The sequence below is a fragment of the Clytia hemisphaerica genome, unplaced genomic scaffold (assembly GCF_902728285.1).
Source record: "Clytia hemisphaerica strain Z4C2 unplaced genomic scaffold, Clytia hemisphaerica genome assembly, whole genome shotgun sequence".
Lineage (NCBI taxonomy): Eukaryota > Metazoa > Cnidaria > Hydrozoa > Leptothecata > Clytiidae > Clytia > Clytia hemisphaerica.
The window spans coordinates 1-27,807 of record NW_027103656.1 but is presented as its reverse complement, the minus strand read 5'-3'; the positions used below and the strand labels follow the sequence as shown (position 1 = coordinate 27,807).

At 35.1% G+C, this 27,807-nt stretch overlaps 1 protein-coding gene and 3 long non-coding RNA genes across 6 annotated transcripts; 1 reads left to right on the top strand and 3 right to left on the bottom strand.

The window, feature by feature from the left end:
* The first annotated feature begins 5,079 nt into the window (after nucleotides 1-5,079).
* On the top strand, nucleotides 5,080-7,090 carry LOC136803186 (uncharacterized). Of its 3 annotated transcripts, XR_010846101.1 has the most exons (5): nucleotides 5,080-5,137; nucleotides 5,546-5,589; nucleotides 6,242-6,319; nucleotides 6,643-6,720; nucleotides 7,046-7,090. It is a non-coding gene; the product is annotated as an uncharacterized lncRNA (long non-coding RNA). The 3 variants fall into 3 exon arrangements; XR_010846102.1 differs by lacking the exons at nucleotides 5,080-5,137; nucleotides 5,546-5,589 and adding an exon at nucleotides 5,855-5,914; XR_010846103.1 differs by lacking the exons at nucleotides 5,080-5,137; nucleotides 5,546-5,589 and adding an exon at nucleotides 5,861-5,914 and having other exon boundaries at nucleotides 6,248-6,319.
* A 9,857-nt stretch (nucleotides 7,091-16,947) lies between these two features.
* LOC136803182 (methyl-CpG-binding domain protein 2-like) lies at nucleotides 16,948-17,307 on the bottom strand. Its single transcript, XM_067059919.1, has one exon. The coding sequence runs from the start codon at nucleotides 17,305-17,307 to the stop codon at nucleotides 16,948-16,950; it is 360 nt and encodes a 119-aa protein (XP_066916020.1).
* Nucleotides 17,308-23,346: 6,039 nt separating this feature from the next.
* On the bottom strand, nucleotides 23,347-24,956 carry LOC136803185 (uncharacterized). Its single transcript, XR_010846100.1, has 3 exons — nucleotides 24,917-24,956; nucleotides 24,252-24,438; nucleotides 23,347-23,580 (listed from the first exon to the last, which is right to left on the bottom strand). It is a non-coding gene; the product is annotated as an uncharacterized lncRNA (long non-coding RNA).
* A 21-nt stretch (nucleotides 24,957-24,977) lies between these two features.
* LOC136803184 (uncharacterized) lies at nucleotides 24,978-27,592 on the bottom strand. Its single transcript, XR_010846099.1, has 5 exons — nucleotides 27,509-27,592; nucleotides 26,918-27,013; nucleotides 26,177-26,251; nucleotides 25,243-25,308; nucleotides 24,978-25,016 (listed from the first exon to the last, which is right to left on the bottom strand). It is a non-coding gene; the product is annotated as an uncharacterized lncRNA (long non-coding RNA).
* Nucleotides 27,593-27,807: the final 215 nt, after the last annotated feature.

Genomic DNA, 27,807 nt, shown 5'->3' with positions numbered 1-27,807 from the left:
AACACTGTGATGTATCGACTTACAGGTGATATCTCGAGCTGGTGGAATGCAGATTTGAAGTCTAGTTTGGTGAAAAAGTTACTGCCGGAGAGCTTGGCCCTGGTGTCTTCCTCTCTGGGAATTGAATTGGAACGTCGGTGTCGATAATTGCGTCATTGGCATTACGCATGTCTACAGTCACTCTAATTCCACCGTCATCTTTGGGAGCAAGGATAGCATTGGAGACCCATGGTGCAGGGCCAGTGTCTTCTTCGATTATCCCCTGTTTTTCCATTCTCTCGTTCTCGTTTTTGAATCTCTGGCGTAGATGGAACGGGATTGGACCGGCTGTTATGCTATCGGTTGAACATCCGTATCTATGTGTAGTTGTACTTGGTGGTCCTTCAATAAGCCTATCCCATCAAAGACAGTTTTGTGTGTACTGGTAACATGAGGGCGTTTCTTGTTCTTTTTTACACCTGCGCGGCGGACCAGGGTGGATTTGCTGATCGGTTTTGGAGTGGGATTAAATTTGATAACCCCAAGGTCCTCTGCGACAATACCGCTCAATAAAAACTCTTCTTTTTGCTTGACAACATATATTCTGACGTTTGCCACCCCTTCAACACACATGTCTGTGCCTTGATATACACCAACACAGTTAATAGATTTCGAACCATATGGTTTAATTTTCATTTTAGTTTTTGAAAGGGGTAAGTTCATTGGCAAGTTCTTTGGACATTACACTGATGTCTGTACCTGAACAGAATTCTGAGGACCTCGAGCGTGTCAATGAGGTGAATTTTCTGGTCTGTAAAATTTATCAAATTTCGCGATTTTCATAATAAAGAGTATTGAGCTCAAATTTAAACGTATAAACAAGTTCGAAATATTGTGTAATTGATTTAATGTGAAAATATAACCTTTAAACTCAAGTTTAGGGCAAACTCTTTTGTTAAAACTGTCAAAAACCGCGAGAAAACGACCACTGAAGTAAGGTCCCAAAATTGCTGTTTATCAAAAAAAGCAACGACTCGGCCGAGAGTTAAGGGTTAAAAACAACTGTTTAGGGTGGCCTGCACATAGGGGCACCTGATCTAGGGTCGGGGCTAATTTTAAGGCTTAAATATATTCTTCAGGAAGTTATTTTGTCCAAGGAAATTTCGAAGTCCAGACTTTGATCTCCTGTAATTCAAGATAGGGACAATGAAAAAATAGCCCCGACCCACGGTTCGGTCCGCAATTAATCTGGCTTTTTGATAGCCAATACAATCGCTGCATTTGCAGGTTTAGTGGGACCCATTACTCTACTAAAGAAAATTCATTGGATTCGAGGAAACATCAAAATTACAGACCAGACAAAGAATTACGTAATGCCCTCTACAAGCCACTGCGATTGGCTGATCGGGGAAAAGACGCGGAATCTGATTGGTGTAGAAAAAAGTGAATTTTTTTAAGAAGGAGGCGGGGAAGAAAAAACAGTCGAAATGTCCCAAAATGAACTTCAAAAATCATGAAACTTTCAAAAATTGAAAGGAAAGAAATGAATTTTATTCTTCTTGTGAAATATTTTATAGGTCATTCATAGGACAGGGATGTATCTAAACTAGAAGGACTAGATATAAGATTTAGAACAACAAAACAAGGTGACTTTTTGAAACACAATGTACAATATATTTTACACTTTCTGTTGCTCAGACATAAAAAATCCAGAAAAAAATGACTCCAAAACCATCTGAAATCCATTTTTTCCACATCCTGAAGAAGAAAAAGAAAGAATATAAAAAAATCTAATATAAATCAAGGTTTGTGTTATCATTCCTTAGAGATAAAGAAGACACTTTCAGTGAGACAGGGATGGTTAGCATAAATACCTATGAAGCGGAATCGATGTCAAAAATACCCGGTTTAGATACTCGAGTGAGTTTAGAACCCGAACGAGTCAGTTTAGAACCCGAACGAGTCAGTTTAGAACCCAAACGGATCAGTTTAAAACCTAAGTGAATCAGTTTAGATCCCAAACGGGTCAGTTCAGAACCCAAACGGATCAGTTCAGAACCCAAACGGATCAGTTCAAAACTTGAACGCGTCAGTTCAGAACTCGACGGGTCGTGTTGCTAGTCGCCGGTTTAAAGAACCGGTTTTTCGGATTTATCGGATTATAATTTCGGTAAATCTGGTCTGCAGATTTCACAAATTTCACTGGATTCGTAAAAGACGCGCTAAAAATGAATCACATGGTTCTTCAGTTCCAAGCAGTTAACAGTGTTAATATAAAGGTCTAAAAATGGATGAAATTAATTCCAGGATGAAAGAATTGGAGTACAGATTGACTCCAAATTCAAATAACTTTCGGTAAGGATGTTTTTATACTTTTTATTCATTTACAGGGGTAATCCTACTGTCGCTAGTGTTGTGTGTTGACCAACCTTTTACAGACCTTGTGTTTTATGGAAGGAAATTTTCATTTTATCTCTTGCAAATATAAAGGGGTCACTACCCCTCCCTTACCCTAGTTTCTGAAGCACAGGAGTTGCGGGAGAAAAATGGAATTGCAGGATTGGTGTATTAGGAAATTCGAACTTGACTTGTCTGCGAGTGCGATTATTTACGTGGTGGACCCTGTATAAAGTTGAAGTTGGTTTGATATTCTACGTTTGACGTTTGATATTCGCTTGATATTTGTTTGATATTCTCAAATTTGATTTTAAGTGTGGCGCTTACAAAGAGGGAGGCGCTTAATAGAGGGCAGCACTTATTTTGAATTTTAGAAATTCGTTTTCCTGAGTTTATTCCAAAAATTTGTATCACGCTTGGGTTCCGAAGAGGATTTTTCTGCGGTTTTAACTATGTTTTAAGGCTATAATTATAAGTAGTTAGCGATTGCATTTCCAATTGATTCACTTGTTTGTAGAGCTCGGTCGTGGCTTCTTCACAAAGACGAAAGACAGATCCGGACTTATTTCGTACTTTCCAGTCTCTTATTCGTAGTTTCTCTGACTTTCTGGTTCTTTCTGAGTTATTTTCTATGTTTTCTAACTTACTGAATGACTTACCGACAGATCGCCACCGGTGGGATTCAAACCCACTAAATGCAAAGTTCTGATGTTTTGAAACCCATTGCCTTATCCACTGCGCCACGGATTCATGCCAGGATACCGCTTCTGATGGCTATTTAAATACTGTACAAACTGCAGACCAGACTGTATTAAGAGAAAATCACAAAAAAGTGCTTGTTTCGAGCTCCAACCCTAACCCTAACTGATAATAATCCAATTCCTAGCCAATCTGATACGTAACCACACCCAAACCACACCCGTACCCAAGCCTACCAGGTCGCCTGCAGGTCCTGACACTATTCCCGCATACCGGATCCGAAAAATAAATACATGTCTTTCGTCTTTACGAAGAAGCCTTCACCGTAGAGCTCTCCATTGCAGTTTATCCTTTAAATTTCTTTATTTTTCCTTCATTTTCTAATTGGAGGGCGACACTAATAACAAAAGGGTGGTGTTTATATTGAAATCCATATTTTAGTTGAGGCACTTAGGAAGGCGTTTATAGATTCTGGCACTAAATAGAGGAAAGACGGTATCTGTTTGGAAATAGTACAAAATTTTGCTAAATCGTGAATTTTGATTTTACCACTTAAAATTTATAAAGTTGTGAAAATCGCAAAAATTAAGTCCCGCGAACACAACTTTAAAAAATTATTTTTGCGACTGACAAAATTAGTTCCTTTAAGGTATTTACCTGTAAATTATTAGAGCATCCCACAGTATAGTATTAAAGTAAAGAAAAGAAAAAAGAAACTTTTGTAACAAATGAGATGAATTTGACATTAATTTTCTTTCTTAGTACCAAGTTTCAACCAAACGAGGGGGGACCACCCAAGAAGAAGTTTTACAAGCCAAAGGATACATGGACTGCAAACTTTTATTGTTTAGCAGAAATGGGTGCTACCCACACTCCTTCCTCTGCCGAGCACCAAACATTTACAGATGCTGGTCTTGGTAAAAAAAGGATACAGCTGAATAACAAGGCTAGCCATTTAGATTTGGTGCTAATGTTAGAGGAGGAATATCCAAAACTTGCAACCACCAATGGGCGCTTTATGCTGCATAGAGCAGAAGGTGGGGGCAGTGGTAAAAGGAGGCTAATCAGAATTGCAACTGGACCATGTGGATACTCGTGCCTATTTGAAAGATTCATGCAACATTGGGCATGCAACGATCTATGTAGTACCAATTCAAGAATCTCTAGATATGACAAAAATAGTCACAGTAAGTTTTAAGTTCTTTAACCAATCATCATGTGATTGTCTATTAGTTGTACTCAAAAAGTTTTAATTTCAAATATTGAGTTTTAGGAGCTTTTTCTGCTATTGAAAAGGTTTTTGTTTACAAGTTGGAATAAGCAAGAAGAAATGTCACTTTTCTTCCTAAGAATTGGCAAATGCTCATCGCTAATTAATCTCAAGTACAGTTGAGCTAGAATCTGGAGTGCCTAGTCTGTGTGTCCGCCAAAAATTTCAATCAGGAGTATGTGCTGCCCGACTTTTGGCAGTCAAACACTTAGAGGGACCAAAAGGGGTTGAATTTTCATGAATTTTATGACCCTTATCAGGACTTTTTTCTAAAAATTTAGCCTGTTGAGGGTCATTTAATTTTTACAAATTTTGAACATCCAAAAAGTCACCATCAAGGGCGACACACAATACCCGTACCCTCCGTTTGCCTAAGTGCCCCCCCCCTGCTGAAGTTTACGGTTGCGCCCTTCAATTATTTTAAAGTTACTAAAGTTTTTGAGCCCAATATGGTATGCATGTTTACACTACCTTAAGGGGTTATTATTCGTGGAGAAAATATTTTGCAGATTACTTGTAAGTTTGGCCTTTTTTGGCTTGGAAAGCCAAACTCGTGTCAAATTTTCTCATGAAAATTGAAAAACTCCTAGTAAATTGAAGGAAAATAGTAAAAAAAAATCAAGGTTATATTGCGCAAGCTGTCTTGCAAAAATTAATACAAAAGGAATCAAATTGATTTTAAAAAATGTTTTATTTCAGCGTTCTTACTGCTCCTCTACTGTGGGATGTATCTTCTGTGGGGACTTTGTCGAGCTTCTATTGTTACAGGAACATACCAAAATCTGCTCTAAGGTAACTTTTTTAAACTTTTGAATAAAGAGCTTTTTAATTTGATAATAAAAATTACAGGGGTTTCATTAAAACATGGTACCATAGGGTACCCTGATATGGTAGACCTTCTGTATACCTGCCCTGAAAAAAGTTTGGAGTCAATGAAAAATATATAAAGTCACAATTAAATGGTGATGGTTTTGTGCTTGTTGAAAAAATAACTTTGACTTGAGAAATCTCACTTGAAAAAAGGTTAAAAATCCCTTATTTAATTTCTCACCAATAGCTCCTGAAATATGCCATTAAAACCTTTTCATCTTTGATCCACTGGGAGAAGATAATTTGACATTTTTTCCCTTTAGGAAGTTTAATTTTCTTATGTCAAACTGTTTTCATTCATTATTTTATGTTATTTTTCTTATTCGTTAGAACCCTGGAAATGAACAGAAGGAGAATGGGCAGAATGATAAAGAGTGAGACTTATGAGATTTTATTTGATTTAGATAAAGTTAGATTCACTCTGTCTCTTGGATAAGCTTCCTTTATTTCTACTCTGCTTGTTGCTTTATTTTCACCTATATCAGGTAGGTCCGTACATGTATCAACTTATTAAATGACAAGTTAATGTTTCATCTTCAGATAAGATCTTTTTTAAGTATGAAAACACAATCCAATTCAAATTAGACTTTATGCCAAAAGTTATTTTTATTTTCTCTTTAATTTTAGAACTAGTCAATCATCAACTTCAATAAGGACAAGTTCATTTGTAAATACTCGCACAAGAAATGATGCACCAGTGTAAGTTTTAAGTTTTTTGATAGATGATATTATTTACTTTTAGCCAGATTGATTCCTCAGTTTGTTGTTTTTATGAACCTAAACTGTAAAGTTGGTTGAGCTGATCAAATTTTTAGGATTTGCCCCCAATTTCTTTCATCTATTAAAATTGAGGATTTCAATCCCCCCACCTCCATTCAAGAGTGACCTTTTGATTAGGGGAGCACTATGATGGCAAATTAGTTTATCTTTTTTCTCAAAAAAGACCCTTTTTTTCAAGAACAAGCACAATCCAATTCAACCTAGGCTTTATGCCAAAAGTTATTTTTATTTTCTCTTTGATTTTAGAACTAGTCAATCATCAACATCAACTTCAACAAGGACAAGTTCATTTGTAAATACTCACACAAGAAATGATGCACCAGTGTAAGTTTTAAGTTTTTTGATAGATGATATTATTTACTTTTAGCCAGATTGATTCCTCAGTTTGTTGTTTTTATGAACCTAAACTGTAAAGTTGGTTGAGCTGATCAAATTTTTAGGATTTGCCCCCAATTCTTTCATCTATTAAAATTGAGGATTTCAATCCCCCCACCGCATTCAGAGTGACCTTTTGATTAGGGGAGCACTATGATGGCAAATTAGTTTATCTTTTTCTCAAAAAAGACCCTTTTTTTCAAGAACAAGCACAATCCAATTCAACCTAGGCTTTATGCCAAAAGTTATTTTTATTTTCTCTTTGATTTTAGAACTAGTCAATCATCAACATCAACTTCAACAAGGACAAGTTCATTTGTAAATACTCACACAAGAAATGATGCACCAGTGTAAGTTTAAGTTTTTTTGATAGATGATATTATTTACTTTTAGCCAGATTGATTCCTCAGTTTGTTGTTTTTACGAACCTAAACTGTAAAGTTGGTTGAGCTGATCAAATTTTTAGGATTTGCCCCCAATTTCTTTCATCTATTAAAATTGAGGATTTCAATGCCCCCACCTCCATTCAAGAGTGACCTTTTGATTAGGGAGCACTATGATGGCAAAATTAGTTTATCTTTTTTCTCAAAAAGACCTTTTTTTCAAGAACACGCACAATCCAATTCAACCTAGGCTTTATGCCAAAAGTTATTTTTATTTTCTCTTTGATTTTAGAACTAGTCAATCATCAACATCAACTTCAACAAGGACAAGTTCATTGTAATACTCACACAAGAAATGATGCACCAGTGTAAGTTTTAAGTTTTTTTGATAGATGATATTATTTACTTTTAGCCAGATTGATTCCTCAGTTTGTTGTTTTTACGAACCTAAACTGTAAAGTTGGTTGAGCTGATCAAATTTTTAGGATTTGCCCCCAATTTCTTTCATCTATTAAAATTGAGGATTTCAATCCCCCCACCTCCATTCAAGAGTGACCTTTTGATTATGGGAGCACTTTGATGGCAAATTAGTTTATCTTTTTTCTCAAAAAAGACCCTTTTTTCAAGAACAAGCACAATCCAATGCAAACTAGGCTTTATGCCAAAAGTTATTTTTATTTTCTCTTTAATTTTAGAACTAGTCAATCATCAACATCAACTTCAACAAGGACAAGTTCATTTGTAATACTCACCAAGAAATGATGCACCAGTGTAAGCTTTAAGTTTTTTTGATAGATGATTTTATTTTACTTTTAGCCAGATTGATTCCTCATTTTGTTGTTTTAATGAACCTAACACGTAAAGTACTGTAAGCTGGTCAGCTGGCAAAAAGATATCTGAACATTTCAGGTGTTTATTATTAGTGAGGACCACTTTGTTCCAAAAATCCTTCGTGTGTACAGGTTTTGTTAGATGCGAACTAATTTAGTTAGTTGTTGATTTTAATCCATTTTCCTTCAACTTGTTCCAACGCGATTTGTCATAACTTGATATTGAAAATTATTAGAGGATGGGGCTTAATTGGGGGAAATACGGTAAGGCCTAAATGAATTTGTTTCATAAGGATCCCACAGCATTGTGTTGTTGACTCAAAATCATTAGGTTCATTTGAAAGAGGACCTTGTGAACACAAAAGAATATTATTACGAAAACTAGCCTAGTTAAAAAACCTTTAAGTATCATCCAAATTTGCATTCATTAATTTTTAGAGCCATGCCATTACAACCAAGGATTTCACTGGTACCCAACCAAGCTCAGAAATTATCGATATAACTTCAACTTTGTAGGTTGATCATTGGTGGTTACGCCCCGTTTTATTTAAATTTCTGGAATTCCTTTGGTAAGTAACTAAAAAGAAGAGAATGAAAATTTTGATACGGTGGTTGTCTTCTGTTGGTTATGAGTTGTTGGTGTTCGATGGAATTGGCGTAGTTGTGATAGTTCATTCTGTAGAGTAAAGTAGAGATGGGTGGCGTATAGAATATCAATATGTTTCTATTATCGTTAAGGTTGATGCAAAAAAAAAATAATAATAATATATATTATATATTATTTATTGATAGATATGTATGTATTTAAAAGGTTGGCGAGAGAAGACACAGATTTAAAAGGTAACAAGGTGGAGGTTGATGTTTAGAGTATTGTTTATTTCTATATATAAATATGGTTAAAATTGAACAAATTTGTGGAAAATTAAAAAGTTTGAAAATGTCGAACGTCTGTTGCTCAAAAAATGCTGATCAGTTCATTCTTTCGGATGATATCATTTGCTGTTCTATTGACTTTAGCTTGTATCTCTTCCATTATTAGTTTCAGTGATTCATTGATTTTCATACGGTTATTATAAAAAGGTGACTGTATAGGTGTACCATTTGGAAGAGTAAAGTGAGGTGTGTAGAATGTTGGAATGATGATATTCGTTGTTTTATAGGGAGGTGTGATTTTGGTGGTTGAGGGTGTCAGGGACCCAGTGGTGTATACAGGTGATGCAGTGGCAGTGGAGTTTCTGGGCGCTATCGTGGTCGTTATCAGTGGTTGGAGCTGGGTGTTGGTTTTGTTTGGGGTCTTGTTCTTTTTAAATGGTGTTTTGAATTTTGGTTTTCTTCTTGGTGGGATTCTTGGTATGTTGAATAATTCGAGGAGTTTTTCTGTAGATCTTTTTTTGTATTCAGTGTGGATATTGGATGGGCACAGAGATGGACGCATCTGTAGTATAGAGAGAAGGAGATGATCGGTTTCATTGGTGGTTAAACAATTTGTATGATAGCGGTCTTGTCTAATGCTGCAGTCATATTTTTCGATTGGGATGATGTCATTTTGTTTCATTTTTTATGGTGTTGTTTAAAAAATTGTTTCAGAATGGCGGAAGGTATTTTTGTTGCTTTCAGTCATTGTGCTTTAGAAATCTAATTAGCTTATTTTGGAAAGAAAAATATGAAAATAGTTGAAATACGTTTCAGATTTAAATGTGTGTTTTTCCAAAGAAATAAGGAAAAGTTGGTCATGCCTCGTTTTGAATGAAATATTATGTAATGTATTTTGCAAGGAAAGTTATGGAGATAAGTATTGTTTTTGTTCCAGAGTGAGGAAAATATATTGTTGTTATAGAATTATTCGTTTGCAGATGACGCATTTTGCAATCTGAGTGGCGCTTAGTTCGAAAGGAGAATTATAATGTTTTATGATGTTTCATTTTGATTCTGAAAGTTGTATTAAACGTATTACGTGAGGAAAATTGAATGAGTTTGATGAAGTTACGTTTTGATTCTGAAAGTTGTGTTTATGTATTTCATGAGGAGAATTAAATCGTTTTTATACAGAGGTTGTGTGTATTCATAAGGTTGTGTGTATTTTAAAAGGAAAATTATTTTGCGTTTATTTAGAAAATTGTGTATATATTTGAAAGGAAAAATTCTATGAGTTTAATGTTTGTTGTTTCGTTTGGTTCTGAAAGTTGTGTTTGCCTATTTCATGAGGAAAATTGAATGAGTTTGTTAATATATCATTTTGATTCTTAAAGTAATATTTACGTATTCTATGAGGAAAATTGATTCGTTTTTATATAGAGAATTGCGTAAACAGAATTGTCAGTAAAAGTATGTGCAAATCCGACTTTGCTTCCTTAATAGAAGTCTTTTGCAGATTATGGAGTGTTGATTTGGTGTTTCTTTACCATGTCTTGCAAAAGGACTCCGTCCTGGAGAGCAAAAACCAGAAAAGTTCATGTATAGTATGGTATGTTATTCCTTTTATTTGTTTTGTTTTCGGTATTGTGAATCTATTCAAAAGTTTAGGTTAATAAAACATTGGATGGAGGATATGATTATAAAATATTTCTGATATGCACAGGGCCATCTCCCTCACTCTGTGTTGATACCTTCCATCTCCCTCACTCTGGTATTGGATGATTTGCTTTCCGGCTGGACATTTTGATGGAAGGTGATTGTCTTGTCCAGGCTCGGACTCGCAGATATTGCACAGTCTTTTGTCTGGGTTGTTGTAGTAGCCTGATCTGCCTTTGCCGATATGGCAAATTGAGATTAGATAAAGGAGATGACTTTTTAAATCAGGAATTTGCACCACCTCCTCAGAAATTCAAAGAAAAGCCTGAGAATGAGAGTGCACAAGATATTGAAGACCTTGAACAAAAAACTCAAAATCTCGTTGTCTGGTTCAACAAAGAAAGCCAAGACAAGGCAAAAAAATCTAAAGAACTGAAAGAAATTAAAAAAGACACAAATTCTCTTTCTCGTCGACTTGATAAAGCACTGACAAAAATTAATACCCGCAATGTCAACAAAAGAATTACAGACAAAAAGAAAAAACAATTGAATTTGAGGAAATGCTAGGTCAAAAACAAGAAGAAATGGACAGTCTTTAAGAAAACTTTTTAAAAATTGATCAAAGACTAAAAAAATTTGAAGAGTAACAGCCGCTTCCACAAATCTCTTTGTGTTTGGAAGAAAAAAGCAAGAAGGCTCGGAGAAAAAAGAAAATCCTAGAGAAGAAACAGTTTTTCAATCTTATGCGAAAGAGCTTAAAGAACAAATTTCTTTCCTTGAGGATGAAAAAAACTTCTCGGCGGTATTTGTCTGCAATAACACGAGAGATAAAAAAGAAAAAGCTCTCGAGTGACTTAGGGCAAGTCTCAAAAACCTAACAGTTTACCCTAAGTTTTCGCTACCAATAGCAGTCAGATTCAGAGATCCACTTAGGGCTCTAAAGTACCTCTATACCTTAAGGTTTCAGGATCCGGTGTTACGTAATTAAATATTAACCCAAAAATTTATTATTAAAGAAATTGTAATCGTGACGTCATAATTTGATCGAACTTAGTGACGTCAAGAATCGTATAATCGCTATAATATTAAAAATACATGTCCAATCTTTCCCAAATTTTAACCAAAGATGCATCTAACTGAAATGTAACTTTTTTTAAAAATAATTTCGGAAAAATTTGATGACGTCAGCAAAAAATTGCGTTTTTCGATTTTTTGCATTTTTTGCTGACGTCATCAAAATCTTTTAAAAATTTTTCATTGAAAAGTTCGGCACCATTAAGATGCTTCTTTGGTCCAAATTTGACAAAGATTTGACATGTACTTATAGAGTTAGAGCTAATTTACGATTTATGACGTCATAATTTGATGACGTCATAATTCACACTTTCTTTAATAATTAATTTTTAGGTTAATACTTAATTACGTAACAACCGGGTCATGAAACCTTAAGGTATAGGTCATCTAAAAATCAATAAGTGAATACCTGAGAATGGGTGCTATTGGTCGCGGATTCGGGATTTGTGATTTTAAAAAATATAGACATACCCTAACTCACCTGAGCTACGAGTTGTACATAATAGTAGCAAAAAAACAGCTAAATTCCCAATGATTGAGAAATTTTGAATCGGATTTCAGTTTTGTCTTTGATATAAATATTTCGACTTGTGTTTGAGGACCATCGACCATGTTTGGAGATAAGCCTATCAGAAACTCCGTTATTTGCGGCTTCTGTAGCACCCCCTGATCGGAGGGAATGTAAACCGTATTTTGCCGAATCCGTAACTTTTGAGCGGTTGGTTTTGAACGATGATAAGGCTGTGGAGTACGATATGGGGAGATGAGCGTTTGCGTTATGACCAGGTTTCGTTTTGTAAAGACGACAAAATAAGTAACCTTCCGATTTGTATCTCATCCCGGAAAGTGATAAGTAATTACGAAGCAAGTGGATTGGGCAGTATTTGGATTTTGTTCTACTGATAAAAACGAGATTACCTTGGCGTTGTTGATCGGCTTTCGATTAAGGTAGAAAAATAGTTGCGCCCGTTTGATCGAAAGTTATATCTTTGGCCTGAATCTCGAGTATTTCGCTGATTCTGAAAAAACCTGCAATCCTAATATAACCATAAGAGTAAAACGAATATCCAAAAGATTACTGGATTACTTGATGTGGCGTATGTTTCCGCTAGACTTTTGATATTATCTGATGATAAGGGTTCTTTTCTGCGTCTTTTCCCTCCAATAGAATTTCTCTCAGTTCGCTCTTACCTCCTTCTAGTGCTAAATTAACAAGAGAATGATTGGTTGGAGATTCAAATCCTGAGTTTAAGTGCCCCCAACTGATTCCTAGAATAGCTGCGGTCAATGTTCCTTCGTTTGCAAGTGAATTCGTAAGATCGTTTAGATATACCGCTACGTAAAAAGAGGTCGGCGGGACAACAGTTTACCTCGTCGAATGGACCAGCCCAAGGCACCCATTTTTCCCAAGCAGGCTTGTACTTCCTTAAAGTGGATTTGGCGTAAGCTGATTCTAATAAAACTGGAAGACATTCGGCTTTTTGTTGTTTCTAACTTTTGGTTCCTAATTGTTGCGAGTTTTTCTTTCAAATTTTGGGGGGCATGATCTGTTGAAAAATGAAATAAGTAAAATAGTAAATTTCGTACCTTTGCACTTTGCCATCTGTATGACGAAGGGCTTCAAGATGGAGAAAGAACTCCTCAAATGCGTTTGTACAGAGACATTGACGTGAAAGACGTGTTTGCACAGAGGCATTGACACATAAAACACACCACACGTAACGTTGATCGTGATGTAATAAATCTTGCAAATGTAGTCACCAAGCGTGTCAACATAAAAGGAAAGAAAAATGATGCTACATAATAGAAGCCTGCAAATTTGTCAATTATACATTTTGTGTTAGAATAATTGATATAATAAGGGTCAAGTGCTAAAAGCATTCTCACAAAGGAGAGAAGTTTTGATAATTTGTTGCATCGTCTAATTTTGACATTTATTATTTAAGAAGGTAAAATGGCACAGTTGAAATAGTTGAAATAGAATAGAAGATCAGGTACATTTATATCATGAGCTCTCATTAATACTAATCTAATTACAACAAATTACAACAATTGTAATCAAATTTTAAAACTAACGCAACGTAAAATAGCTACTGTATTTCAAAAGTTGAAAACTTGTTCTGAATGTCTGAAAATCTTATATATTTTTTGTTAAAGTTACTTTCCATCCCTTGACAATTTAGAACTTGAATTGGACGACGAACTTTTAGTTGCTGTTGATGAGGACATTAATTTTGTCGAGTAGGCCAAAGGTGAAGAAAATTCAGAAAAAGGACAGTGGCTGACGTAGTGCCATACTCTTTCATTCATTGCATGAATAACAAACCACCTCCTCCATACTGCTCCTTTGTTCAGTTCTAGATTTGATTGCCTTGGAGTATTCTCCATCAGGTTCGTCTATTCTTGTTTTTTTTATAAATACGTTGTTTAACTTGCTCTGCATTTTTAATAGCCCTCTTAAGCCTATTTTCCTCCACGTCTCCAGATGTAAGATCGCTTGCCTTAAGTTCGTTAACAGTAAGCCACCCATGTGTGACGGCGATTCTAATATGTTGTATACGAGTCTCTAATAAATAAATAATCTCTTACCTTTATTCAAAGCTTCTTTCGTCCCATCAACATCCGTCTCTTCCATGAATTCGAGGGTATCCTCAATCGTTTCCAAGACTGCTGTGTTATGAGCAAATTGATCTTGATGGCCGGTTTTCTTGAGTACAATGTTGTCGTTGGCTCTCTTCTTTTCGAGTTTCTTTTTGAGCTTAGCCAGATTGGTCGACGATTCTCAGCAGATTGTCCAGAAGCAGCTTTCACTGTGTCCTTGGTGCTTTTCATGATTTGTGGGCCAAAGTCTTTTTCAACAACATCATTAACCAGAGTTCTCAACTGCTCGTTAGTAACAGTTATTGTTTCATTTCCAGTTCCACCATCAGTAGATTTTGATTTCTCACTTGATTTTTTAAAAAGAATTTCTTTCTCACACACACACACATACACAAGTACACTTAGTTTGATGAGTGAATGCAGTGAGGATGTTTGTTATTCAAACGCCCTATTTAAAACGTTTTCACAGCGCATGCTTCTCATTATGAAGTAATCAGCGTGCGAAAATGCACGAGAATCTGCTTTTCCAGCTTTTTTCAATCGCTGGAAACTTCGCAAACTCGACGAAAAAAATGAATAGTTTCTTGAAAACAGTGAGGTCAAGGTTTTTAAAGAGGGAAAATATTCTGATGAAGTTTAGACAGTTCTATGAAGACTTGCTTTGTTATGGACTAGGTTCACGGAAATTGAGTCTGTTATTAGAATGGATTAAAAAATTAGCTGAGATAGATGCTGGTCGTCTTCCCAAGGTATCCTTTGCTAAATATATGCTCTTTGAAGCCCGTGGTTTAGCCAAGCTTCAGATTGTTGATGAACTGTCAAAGGGGCAAACTGATAATAGATATCTGGGACAAATTGATTGAAGAATGCCAAGAAAGTGGCTTATCCATTGGTGATGCATACAAAGAAAAAATCCTATTCCTTCGAGCTATGAAAAAAGATAGAGTTCACGATTCTGTAATGCAAACTTTACACAGAGTCAGAGATGAGGAAGATATGGACTTTGAGGAGGCTTTAGAATATGCGATTGAAAAACGACGGTTTTTAATCCAAAGAAGAGTCAAGATTTCAGAAGATAAAATGAAAGAATGATGTGTATTTACAGACAATTTTAGCATTGTATTGTATTTGTTTTAGTTAAAGATCGAAATAAAGTAAATGAATATTATCAAAATTGATGTTTTATCTTGTGTATCTGCCATGTCTAAGTTTCTAGCCCCCTACATTTAGGGGGGTCTTGGATTTTGATGAAACCCAAGCAAAACTGGGGTGTTGGAAGTTTGAATTTTGAAAGCATCCACCGAGGCGCTTTTTTCAAATAGCTGTTTCCAAGGTCTATTTTGGCTGGAAGTATAGAGCTGTTTACCAAAATTACAAAAAATTACTGCTCCTGGAAATATTAAGCTGTTTCTGTTCAATCTTTGAAAACTAGAGAAATTTTCGCACTTTTGCTGGAAAATCATAGCTGTTTACCAAAGTTTCTTCGACTGTTCTTTCGCGAGCAAGAAATAAAAAGCTATTTACATTCACAAGCTGGAATAAATTCATAGCTGTTTAACAATTTTCATAAAATGCAGGGGTGTGCATTTCTTGAGGTGTTTTCCAGATCAAAAGTGTTTTCCAGCTATTTTTTGTGTAATTACCTTTATGACGTCATAGACTGTTTCGTTTTTGTGATTGCGCAATCAGCTGGAAAAAAGTAGCCGTTTTCCTTCTCAATATAAAATCCAGCTGGTAAATGTAAACAGCTATTTCTAAGGGAAAATGGTTGAGATCGTTTTCTATGAACTGTTTTCAGATATCTCTGCATTTTTTATAATGTTTAGAGCTGTTTCCATACACAGCAATAATTTCTAGCTGGAAATGAAGTGCTGTTTTCCAGGGAATTTGTCAAGCAAAATTTTCTGAAAGGAGCTCCTGGCTGGCAATTTTAAACAGCTATTTTGTAATTTTGCCTCGGTGGATGCTTCTGGAATTTCCTAAGGAGGGTTGCCAGTTAAGGGGGGATTTCTTACGTAAGGGTGGTTTCCCTCGAATATTAGTAAAAATTGAAATTTTTCTTTCTATGAAAAAAGATTTCGCCTGTGGCGGTAAAAGTTACTTTACTTCTGCTTTGACAATGAAAATTGTAACATTTCTGCCTGCGGCGCTATTTTTTCACCTTCTTCATTGTAAATTTATAAAAATTTTGCCTGCGGCGGCTGTTTTCACAGTCAATCCTGGAAATATTGCTCATTATGTGCTCCCAACTTCATTTTTTGCAATGTATAGAACAATGGTAAGAGTTAAGGCCGCTGGTAAAAAAATGCATTAAGTCAGCAAATTTGACAAGGAAGGGGGTCTCAATTTTTTTTCCATTTTCAAGGGGGGTTTCTACGTAAAGGGGGGTCTCGACCCCTCTAGAAACTATGCATCATGTCTATCACATGAAATGACGCCTTCCTATTCATGATTCTAATTGCCTCTAGAGGTTTCAAAAGTTCTTTAATACTTAATTGGCTTTTTAATATATATAATTAGTTTTTAAAAAACTTAATCTGTCCTAGAACCGGTCCTTTTATTCTACTCTTGAAATTTAGTATACAAGGTGGGGATAATGGAAATGGCAAAATTCAGTCTGCAAAATACAAAAGATTTTAAAATAGGCTTCCCTAAGATTATTTGACCTTAATAATACCAATAAGAAGGAAGGATGGGAAATAATAGCAAAAACATAAATAAATTCAAGAGCATCTTAACAATAAACAATGATTGACCTTTGCTTTACTGAAACTTCCAATAGATATTTTACAATGTAGATATCACACCACCCAATTATGTATATATTTTTGTTTTTTGATTTCTAAAAAATAGAAAAAGGAAGAGGGTAACCACAACCAATTTAAATAAATTTTGCTATTTTGATAGTTCTAAAAGTTCTAATTCAAAAATTCTAATTCAACCAATTCAGAATTAAGTTAGGGATATGACCAAAACATTAGAATCTGAGAAACATGCTTTCTTTTTATAGAACCTGTCAGAAGATAATATCTTTCACATTTCGAATTCTTGACAAAGACAGATTTCAAAGAGACCACTACTTACAGTTTGTTGAGAGTTTTAAGAAACATGTAGTTAAATTTAAAAAAATAAAAAAACTACAAAACCTACAAAAAAATAAAAAAACTACAAACATGATTCAACAGTAACGACTCAGTAATTCGCAGTGAGTGTTCACTATACTAACAATTTGATTTCTTAGGCGCCGTTGCTGGCGAGTAATGTTATTAACACCTAAATTGTTCCCACCGCCATGTCCTCCTCTACCACCGCCATGATGTCCTCCTCTGCCACCGCCACGATTTCTGTTTCTGTTTCTTCGACCACGCCCACGCCCACGTTGGACCCCTCCACGACCTCCACGGACACCACAACGACCTTGAAGTTGGCCTTGACCGTTACCTTGTTGACCATTTGAGTCACTACTACTGGACGTATCACTACTACTACTGCTGCTACTTGAAGAGTCAATTGAAGAGTCATCATCAGCAGATGGCATGGCCTCGTCGTCAGTTTTATGCTTTATTTACTATTTGTTATTTTGTTCATCTGCTCTTGATGAAACACAAAGAACACAGGAAAATAAAAAAGAACTGTTTATATCTTCTCAACTCACAATCTCTTTGTGTATAGAAAAACTCTTGTGTAGTATTTACATTTGTGAATCAATTTTGGCATAGCAAAAATTTCCTTCATATAAGTATGATAGAAGACAGAAGAAATTACACGAAACATTTTTCATTCCCCTCCCAACTTTTTTATGTCGCAAAATATTTTTCGGTTTGTTTAGATTACGAAAACGAAAGTGAAAATCCCGTTCGACCAATCAAATTGTAAACTTTTATCGCGCTCGACCAATCAAATTCCAGACACGTGACCATAATATTTTGATTTGCGTAGCAATACACTATTCCTTTAAACAACTGGGCTCTAACTCGTCTCGTTCACGTCTCTGTAAAACGAGAATGACTGCTCGAAATAAAATCCCGCATATTTTAACAAAAGTCAGTCGGGTTCAATCGCTAGATGAAAAAGGCTAAATAGATTTCGGCTAGGCCCAACACTAAAAAGAAGTATAATTTTGAAGGCAGGATAAATTTGAAAAGGAACGTAATACCGGGGCGGAGGTTTTTAATGGCATTTACAATAGTCAAAATTACTAACGTACTTTGCGGCGTGTCAAATAATCTCCATTTCGAGGAGGGACAATCTGACGAATATGCAATCTCGTTTTCTTGGGGTCCGCGATCGTCTAAAAGGACTAGAACGACAACAAAGTTCCGTGATTCTGTTTATGAATAAAGGATTATAAGATAAAAAGATAAAAAGATTCTTGGTATAAAATTTGCGGCGGGAGGACTATTTTCCTCAGATATTTAATTTTCAAGTGCCTTCAGAGGTTTACCGTGCACGTAAGAAAATTATCAACAGCTGTTATCAGGTTAAGAAAAGACGGCTTCAAAGCGTCTCATGAAAACGTGTTTAAAACGAGTCAAAAGTCGTCTTAAGTAGGTCGAAAAAAAGACGGCTTCAAAACGTCTCATGAAAACGTGTTTAAAACGAATCAAAAGTCGTCTTCAAAACGTCTCACGAAAACGTGTTTAAAACGAGTCAAAAGGCGTCTTTAGTAGGTCGAGAAAAGACGACTTCAAAACGTCTCACGAAAACGTATTTAAAACGAGTCAAAAGTCGTCTTTAGTAGGCCAAGAAAAGACGGCTTTAAAACGTCTCACGAAAACGTGTTTAAGACGAGTCAAAATGTGGTCTTAAAGGTACGAAAAAAGACGTCTCAGAGACGTCTCGTCGGAACGGGGATTTGACTTGTACCAGTTGAACCCAGTTGAAGACGTCTTTAAGACGTTCCAAACTGGTTCAAAGACGTCCTGACGAGTTAAAAACGAGAAAAGACGTGTTAAAGACGTCCTTGTGTTTACCGGGTTTGAGACTCATCTACCCACAACCCAAACTGCTGTATGTCTGAAGTTGACGTTCTTTCAGGTCCAAAAGATTTTTAGCTTTTCTTCGTTTTTCCATTTCTGCATTTTGCATCTTCTCAAAGCGGCTGTTGAAAATATCAGACTTTCGTTTGAGATACATTTCAGTTTGTCGTTTTTTACTTTCCCTCGCCATTTTAATAACTTCCTTCAGTCGAGCAGGGGGAAGCCTATCCCTCCATTCCTGTGTCTTGTTTACACGAAACATAATAATCCCTTCTAGGGCTAAGTCAAGCGCTTTTGGTTTCATCTTCATCAAACGATCTAACATGCCAAAATCTCTTTCGGCACTCACGTTTGTTGTAGGGACTGTTCTCGCCTCATTTAAATATGACTCAGATGGATTGGCATGAACACCTTCTAGCTAGGTGGTCATATAACATTCGTTTACTATACAGGTACGAGCCAGGAAGTATCTTATCCATTTGGTGGACTAACTTTATTGGGGTTTTTCTTGTTCCTTATGGTAATAAGAATATTTTAAGCTTCTGGGCCACCTGGATTTCTCACCTGGGTATCCATAATGGCGGATTTTTGGTCATGTGACCCCTGTAGGCAAAACTGAAAATTCTTCCAACCCAAATATAGGCTTATCATATATCAATCGATCAGAAATTTGATACTGATTAATTTTTGAGATACAAAGTTGGGTCTGAAAACTTTCCTATCTTGAGATATAAATCACTTTCGTTTTCTCAGGTTTGGCTGCAGTTGTAGGCGGGCTTTCATGGAGTGCGGCAATTCTTTTAGTCATATCTCAAGAAATATGCTTTTAAACATATCAAAACTTTGCGTGCTCCTAGAAAAGGCATTGAAAATTGTTTGTGCAAATTTTCAAAAATTTTGCAGTAAAAATGTGTATTTTACAGACCAGAGTACAATTTCCTTACCGTCGAAAAAAGACCTTTTTCTCTCAAAATTGGCCTTTTTGTCTGAAATGAATTAGTAAAAATGATGCTTAATAAGGTTTAGAGCCACTCGATTCTTCATATTATACTCAGAGAGGTACCTGGGGAATATATAAGGGCTAAATGTGTCTGGTCAGCACTTTATAAGTATTTTATTTTTGGTAAGATTTGATCCAAAAAACGGTGAAACTTCCAAGCTATTACTCAAAGATTTGACAAAGTCTCTTATTGTATCTCGACATTAAACAAAGTTGAACCTTATTCTTTAGTTTGACACATGCAAAGAATCAAGAATACATGTAAATCGCTGTGTGTATTTTACAGACCAGAATTAAGTGCTTCTAGGTGGTTATATTGCCCTAAAATGTTTAAACTTACCACGGAAAAACCCGAGCTGGAGAATCTTACTGAGTAAAATCCGTCAAGATCCTCTAATTCCCCATATCTTATTATTTCATGCATGTAACGAGAAATCTGTGTAGCCTGTCTTTGAGACTTTGAGAAGTGCTTAGAACTTCCAGAACTGCGTAGCTACATAAACATAAAATTTTGATGAAATTAGTCTGGCTTTGAGACCACTAAACCTGGATAGCTTTGTATGCGCCAGACGTCAGACTTTGAATCATTTTCCTAAAAAACAACAAAGCCCCAAAGTTTTTATTTCTTGCAAGCTTGTCTAGACACTAGCACAGATTTGTCGCACAGTCGCTGAACGGCCTGTAGAGTTTCTGTCCACCCTACGACCATCACATGGTATGGGTTAGTCCTAGCAAAGTAGCATTCACTTTTCATTAAGTGAAACACAGCACCGAGTTGGAGTTAGTCCTGATCTCCTAGACGACGGTCAATACTTGGTTCACTACTGCGCCTTCACATGGGATAAATCATAACTGGACGTCTATCTTCCATTGTGTCTTTGAAGCGAGCTTCGTTGCCGCCTGTATTTTAAAATCGGTATAAAAAATCCGTTGATTTTCCGTCACAATAATGCTATTTCTTTGAATTACTTAGGTAAAATGATTGATAGATAGCTTGAAAGTTTGAAAATCTATATATTAATATGCTAAAACGTGTGTGTTTACAACGTTTTATAAAAAGTTTTGGAAAATCTAACAAAGCTCTACAAAGCCTCCTCTTCATGGCGTTGAACTTTTTTCTCCTTTCTTTTATAAAATCAAAATCTTATCATCAATCAGCAGCTATCTTTATTCTTCCGTTGGGTTTTTTTAGATGTATAGTGATTTGCTGGATTGGGACACGCAGCGTGCAACGCTGCGCATACGGCTAGTTATACTCTTAAGTCACAAAATAATTTTTTTATACGCCGAAATGGAGAATTTCAACTGCGTGTATACTTTTGACTCACTTTTGTCATTCCAATTAGTTTTTTTATTGACTTGAGTATGTCAAAGTTGCGAGCCTGTGTCATAAGAATATCATAATTTGAATCCTATACTCTCAATCCTATATACTTTAAGGGCAGAAAGTTTCGCGGGCAGAAAGTTTCGCGAGACCGAAAAGTCGCGAAAATTTCGCGGATTTAAGTTTCGCGATTTTTACTTTTTGAAGAAAATTTACGGAAGAAACTTTCCCGGTTTTTTGTGAATGTTCAATTTTATTAGCAATAACTTTCGCGAATGGCTAGGGAAAGTGAATAAAATATTATTTCAAATCTCATTTCGTGATGACGTTACCGCTATCCACCACCCCAAAATTTAGCCTGACTTTGCAAAATACAAACAAAAAAATCTGATGTTAGGCAAAAATAAAAAAATGTAGTGTTTCCGGAATGCGGGTAAAGTATAAAAGCTTTCAAAAAAATTCAATAGAGTTTTATGAATTTTACTTAATTTTGCATTAAAGTATTGGAATTCTATGATTTTTTTAGGTTACAGTAGCGGAATTTCACGGTTTTGATAGGTATTTTGTAAATTTGTTACTGAAATTACGGACTTTCTTGAAAGCAATTTGCTACGGAAATTCCATGTCGTCCATTGAGGGGTAACAAATAAAAACTGGAATGGCCCAATAATTGACTCTGTGAGCAAATCTCCTCCCGTGACAAAGCGTTTTGAGTCAAAGTGGATCAAGAGCTTGAAAAAAGAAAATCTTCAAAAAGCCATAAATCTTGAAAGTTCTGGTGATCGAATTACTTTTTTAGACATTGAATTGAGAAACATCAACGGTCGTCTAGATGTTAGATTTTTTGATAAAAGGGACAGTTTTTCCTTTGAGATTGTACGTCTTCCTTTTTGCACTAGTAATTTGCCTTCAACCATGTTTTACTCTTGTTTTGGTGCTGAAATCATCCGGATAGCACAGGTTAGTTCATCTTTGGAAAATTTTAGCTTGGCGGGTAGAGTTTTAGTGGACCGTGCTTTGAAACAAGGCGGAAAAGTCTTTCGTTTACAAAAGACATTGAAAAAAATATATGGACGCCAACAGGTATTCCATTCCCTTGCTAGCAATATAACACTATTCACAGGAAAAAATCTTCAAATCCCAATGTTTGGGAAATACGTACTTCCGGATCCGGAAAATCATGTATTTCCCAAACCAGCCCCAAACTTGGGATTGTGCAGCTTGTACGTAGGTTGTGAATTCCAATATCACAAAGGTATAAAACCGTATGTGGATTCGAGCAAAACATGATTGGGAAGTCAAATTTCACAAACTCGTAAATTTGAGATTAACAATACGGAAAAAGGCTTTTACAGATACAGATAAAATCACAATTCGGATGCGGAATCGAGCAAAACACGATCGGGATGTCAAATTTCACAAACTCGTAAATTTGAGATTAACAATACGGAGAAAGGCTTTTACAGATACAGATAAAATCACAATTCGGATGCGGAATCGAGCAAAACACGATCGGGATGTCAAATTTCACAAACTCGTAAATTTGAGATTAACAATACGGAAAAAGGCTTTTACAGATACAGATAAAATCACAATTCGGATGCGGAATCGAGCAAAACACGATCGGGATGTCAAATTTCACAAACTCGTAAATTTGAGATTAACAATACGGAAAATGTCGTTCCCACAACCAGATAACTCGGATGCGGATGAGAAATTAATCAAAGCACAATCGGATTTCAAATTTTACTCTAGCTTCTTAATTGACAGAATTCGGGTAATACCGGTATTATTAATATGATAATTTCAATTATCTATTCTGTTGTTGATAAATTATTAACATAAAAATATTATTTATAGCCTAAACGTAAAAAATACGTACAAATAACTTGAGCTAGTAAAAAAAAGTACAAAATAAAGTAAAGCTCTAATAAATCGAAACTCAAAAAGTACAATATAAAAAATACAAATAAATTCTTTGTGTAAAAATAACACTTTTTAAAATAAAAACCCTTTAGTAATGTAAATATATACAGTAATATCAACATAAGACTTTTCGTTTTTTAATGAATAAATAAACAACACAAGACCAATAAATGTATGACCAACGCTAAAAGATGGTAAAGATGAAAAAGAAACATGTGCGAGAAGATAGAAATATCTCAGTTTAATGAAAATCATACATCAAGTTAACGGAAGGCAGGTTTGATTGAAATCCGAATGGATTAAGGGAGCTTTTAACAGTACAAATAGTTCACATCAAACTTCAATCAGAATCCGGTTCGGTATAGGTTTTAAAAATGTCCTTATCTGTTTTGACGGACGTACTAGTCACTACGACCAACTGCCGCCGAAATAGTTCTCGACCAAACTCTGTGTATCTATCTGGGGTCGAACTTCCTGACGCTATTTCAATTTTGAACTGTTTCATCTTTCGACGGAGGGCCGCATTTGAAACAACGCCACAAATTAGATGTGCTATCTTGAAAAAGTCCTTGGGCATCAATTCTAGAAGAAATTAAAATATATATATATAAGAATTTCTGTCCAACTATATTCACTCAGGAGATGTGGGTGACAGAGCAGCATATTAGGACTCGTCAGCTTTTTTTTTTAAGAAACTAGTTTTACCAAGCAGCCTCAATGTTTCTTAAGAAATCGGCCTTTTGAGCCTTAAATGTTTCTTACATGTTTCTAAACTTTTTGACATAATTAGCCTTGATTGGAAGGTTCTTATAAAAAACAGAATTAAAAATGTTATTTTCTCATTCTCAGCCTCAGCAAGTTTCTTAGATGTTTCTTAGTTTTTAGGCATTCTGAGCCTCATGTTTCTTAAAAGTGTGTTTCTTAAAAAAAAAGACGTGTAACGTCTGTAAAAAAGGGAAATGAAAAATGGTAAACAAAATCCATTTTTGCCAGAAAATTTAATAACAAATAAAAACAGAACTTAATGAACCGAATAAGCTCTTTTTTATCTTGACATTCAAAATACAAAAAAGAGAGAGATGGCGAATCTCTAAATATTTCGACTTCTTTATCGAGTCTGTCATATATATGTGAAGAAATAGGAATTTCTGTTCAACTATACTCACTCGGGAGATTTGGGTGGCAGAGCAGCCCAGCTAAGCTTTGCTTACGGGAATTTTTTTTTGTATAAATTCACTAAGAAAGTCACTTACGATCCTCACTAAGATCTTCGGCTAAGAATTGAGCTGCCCTTTTAGGAAATGTGTTGACTGCCTGAGTGTTGAAAACTTGGTCTTGTGATGCTGTCAATACTTCCTGATTGTTATTTTCATTGGCTGCCTCTTGAGCAGGTTCCTTTTCTGGGGTATAGTTTGGCGAAGATGGAACATAACTGCTATCCTGAAATGATTAAAGTATATGTATTTGTTTAAATATCAAGAAGAGATCATTCAAACCTTTATCAAAAACTGTATTTAATTGGTCTATAAAAGTACCAAAACTATGAAAGTCAAAAATCTTTCTTTCATAAGGGTACCTATTTGCAAAAATTCTCTCTAAGGTCAATTTTTTCGCTTTTTCTGAGGCAGTTTGAACAGATAAACCTAAACAAAATTCAAATTCACAGCCCAAACCATGCTTTTTCACAATTTACCTACTAAAAGTATGCAATATCAATGTTTTGATCTTGATTTTTGAGCTAAAAATCTGTCATCCGCCAAATTAATTTTTCGGCCATCCGTCAAATTAATTTCCCTTTAAAAATTTTTTTTTGGCCATCCGCCAAATTAAATTCCCTCCAAAATTTCTTCCAATAAGGGTAATATACACTCAATCTCAACTCATAGGAGTATTTCGACAAAAACATTCAAAAATTTACCCTATGGGACAGAGACTGAGTAGGATCATCATCATCATCATCACCATTATCACTATCTCTGACTATCTTGATTTTTCTTTCTGTTTGTATCTTCGTTGTCCTGAATAAGAAAAACAACAAAAAGATCATGAATTGTCTGTCTATTATAGGTAGATTTGTGCCACTACAATTATAGTGCATAACTGTAAATTGTACCCATCTTCATGTTCGTGAACTAAAAATGAACTCCATTTCATTTCACAGTTCAAGCAAAAGAGAATCAACAGATTTCTATAAGGAATAGGGAAGGGGATAAGGAACAGGTGCTGTATATACAAAAAACATACCTCAAATGGGCTTTTATTTTTGTCTTCCAGCATCTCCGTTTCTGGGATCACTATTTCATCTTGAATCTGTGAATAAAAAGTTTCATGTTGATACATAATGGAAATACGAACAGTCAGGGTGTGGAGCAGTTAGTATGAGACATGTTGGTTAGTGGCAGTGCAGTGGTGGTGGGCCATGTGAATTTTATGAAATCACTTTAAAGTAATCAGCTGATTTTTCGGCTGTCATATAAATTTGAGTAGTACCTAAAATGGTTCTTAAAATGTAAGTAATTTCCTTATGAAAGATGAAAAATTGAAAACAATTAAGGTATTATAAATTTTTTATTCGATTTTATTGATTTTATAGTGATAAAAATGTCAATCATTTCAATCCCCCCTGGAGCAGTTTATAATCATGAATCTAATAAAAATCCCTGATTCAATATCATTGCTACAATGAGTGACCTGTAAAGTTGTGGAATGGAAATAATTTCTTTAGAAGAATATTCACATGCAGTCGATAAATTGTTCCAATGATGAACATTGTTGTAATTAGGCAAAACCAATTTGATTAGTTGTTTTAAGGGCCCGACCGACCCTGAAATTTCAAAAATTGAAATAAAAATAAAGTTGATTTTTAAAGTACATTATTCTTTTCATTGCTTTACAGGACTGTCAGAGATTTAAAAAAATTTGGTAGTTTTTCCAAGGTTTTGAGAATTCATTTTCATTCATCCTGAATTCGAGCTTTTTGGGTCTTTTTATTTTCTATTCCACATTTTTGTCAAGATGAAGTAGTTTTTGTTTCCTTTTTAGGAGATTTTATAGGTGAAATTTTAATTTTAATTTCTTCGCCAATCGACTGACCCTCTTTTTTTGGTTAGCTTGGCCCGTAAAACAACAAATTAAATTAGTCTTGCCTTATCAAATAATAAAACATGCAAAATGAAACCTGTATCATTTGTGAAAAAGGATTCTCCCTTATGTCTTCTGTCTCTGGGATAGATGTTATGACTTGATCTTGTCTCTGTGAATGAAGGTTTATGTGATTATTAAACCAAAGTGAAGATTTTAAACCTAACAAATTTGTCAAATAGTTTCCATAAAATTATTCGCACAAGGTATTCAGAATGGTTTTTCTAATGAATATACAGCTTTGACCACTCAATCATTCGCCGAGTCTGACCACCATTCACAAAAATGATACTTTAACATAACATAGTGGGCACAGGGATCTGAGCCCCCTCTCAAAATCATCACCCCTATTTTTGCTCAAAACCCCTCTTGAAAAGGGAAATCTCCCAACCCCAATCTTTTATCAACCCCCTTATTTTGGTAAAATATTGACTTAACCCCCTATTATTATGCCTCTGTGTATGCACCTCTTTATCGGTTTACCCTGATTTTGTGCTGGCCTAAGACTGTACCAATTAAACAAACATTTAGAATGACAAGGAGAAGATCTTGGTTGATGAAGATTTCTTTCTTTTGAGAACTGATTACTCAAATTTGTTGATAAAAACGTGTTTGAGAAGCAAAATTAGATAGAATTTTCTCAAGCCTCCTTAAAATTTAACCCCCTATTTTCTTTCTACCAACCTTTTTCAAAAGTTTTGATCCAAAAGTCAACCTCCCTTTTTAAAGGGAGGGTGCCTACTATGTGCATAATACTGGCTGTGGCAAAATTATTAACCTGAATTTTCTTTGGTTTTGTAGTTTTCTTGGGGGTAAGTGATTTCTTCGGACCAAGGGCTCTCTTTGGTGTCAGTGGCTTTAGCTTGTGATAATTCTAAAAATTTGAATAAAAAATCGATTTAACTTAGGCTTAGGGAAGAGTATGCAGTTTAATTTTAATATCATTCAAAACAATTAACAAATTTTTACCAAAGTATAAATATTTATTCTAAAGGCTTTTTAATGCCAAAAAGACTGGCAAAATAATTTATTACTTTAATCAGATTATCTTTTGCGAGAATAAATTTCACAATTTTGCAAATTTTTGCCATTTTTTGTTAATATTTACAAGGATACTCAGTATCTACTTTGTTTATTTTATCTATTTTGCTTTGGTTCCGTATTATATTCCATAATGGCAGATTAGCTGCGCGGAACATTCTAGTTCTTATAAAAGCACAATTTCTAGCATAGATGCTAATGTCTCAAGTTTCTGTCTAAATTATGAATTCAACATACGTAAAAATTTTCAAATCTGTGACTCGCAAATTAACCCAGAAAATTTCGCGATTTTTCTCTCTCGCGAAACTTAATCTGATTTAAGTATTACCTTAGTCCTTTTAGGGGAAGAAACACTCAAGTCAATTGCCTTTGATGATGGTCTTGGACATCCCTATTAAAAAAGGAATTAAATTATAGTGAAGAGTAATAATCACATATAGTGTTCATTCTAAAAAACTGAATATTTTAATTATAATAAACTAAGTAATAGGTCTTCAGTTCCCAAGGTGTGTGACAGATCTGAGAAAAAAAATCATGTCATTATAGTAGGTCTTAAAATCGCAAATGATCAAACAAAAAAGGGTTTTACTTTTCCCTTTCCATTTGTTTTGGAAGGATTTTGATCTT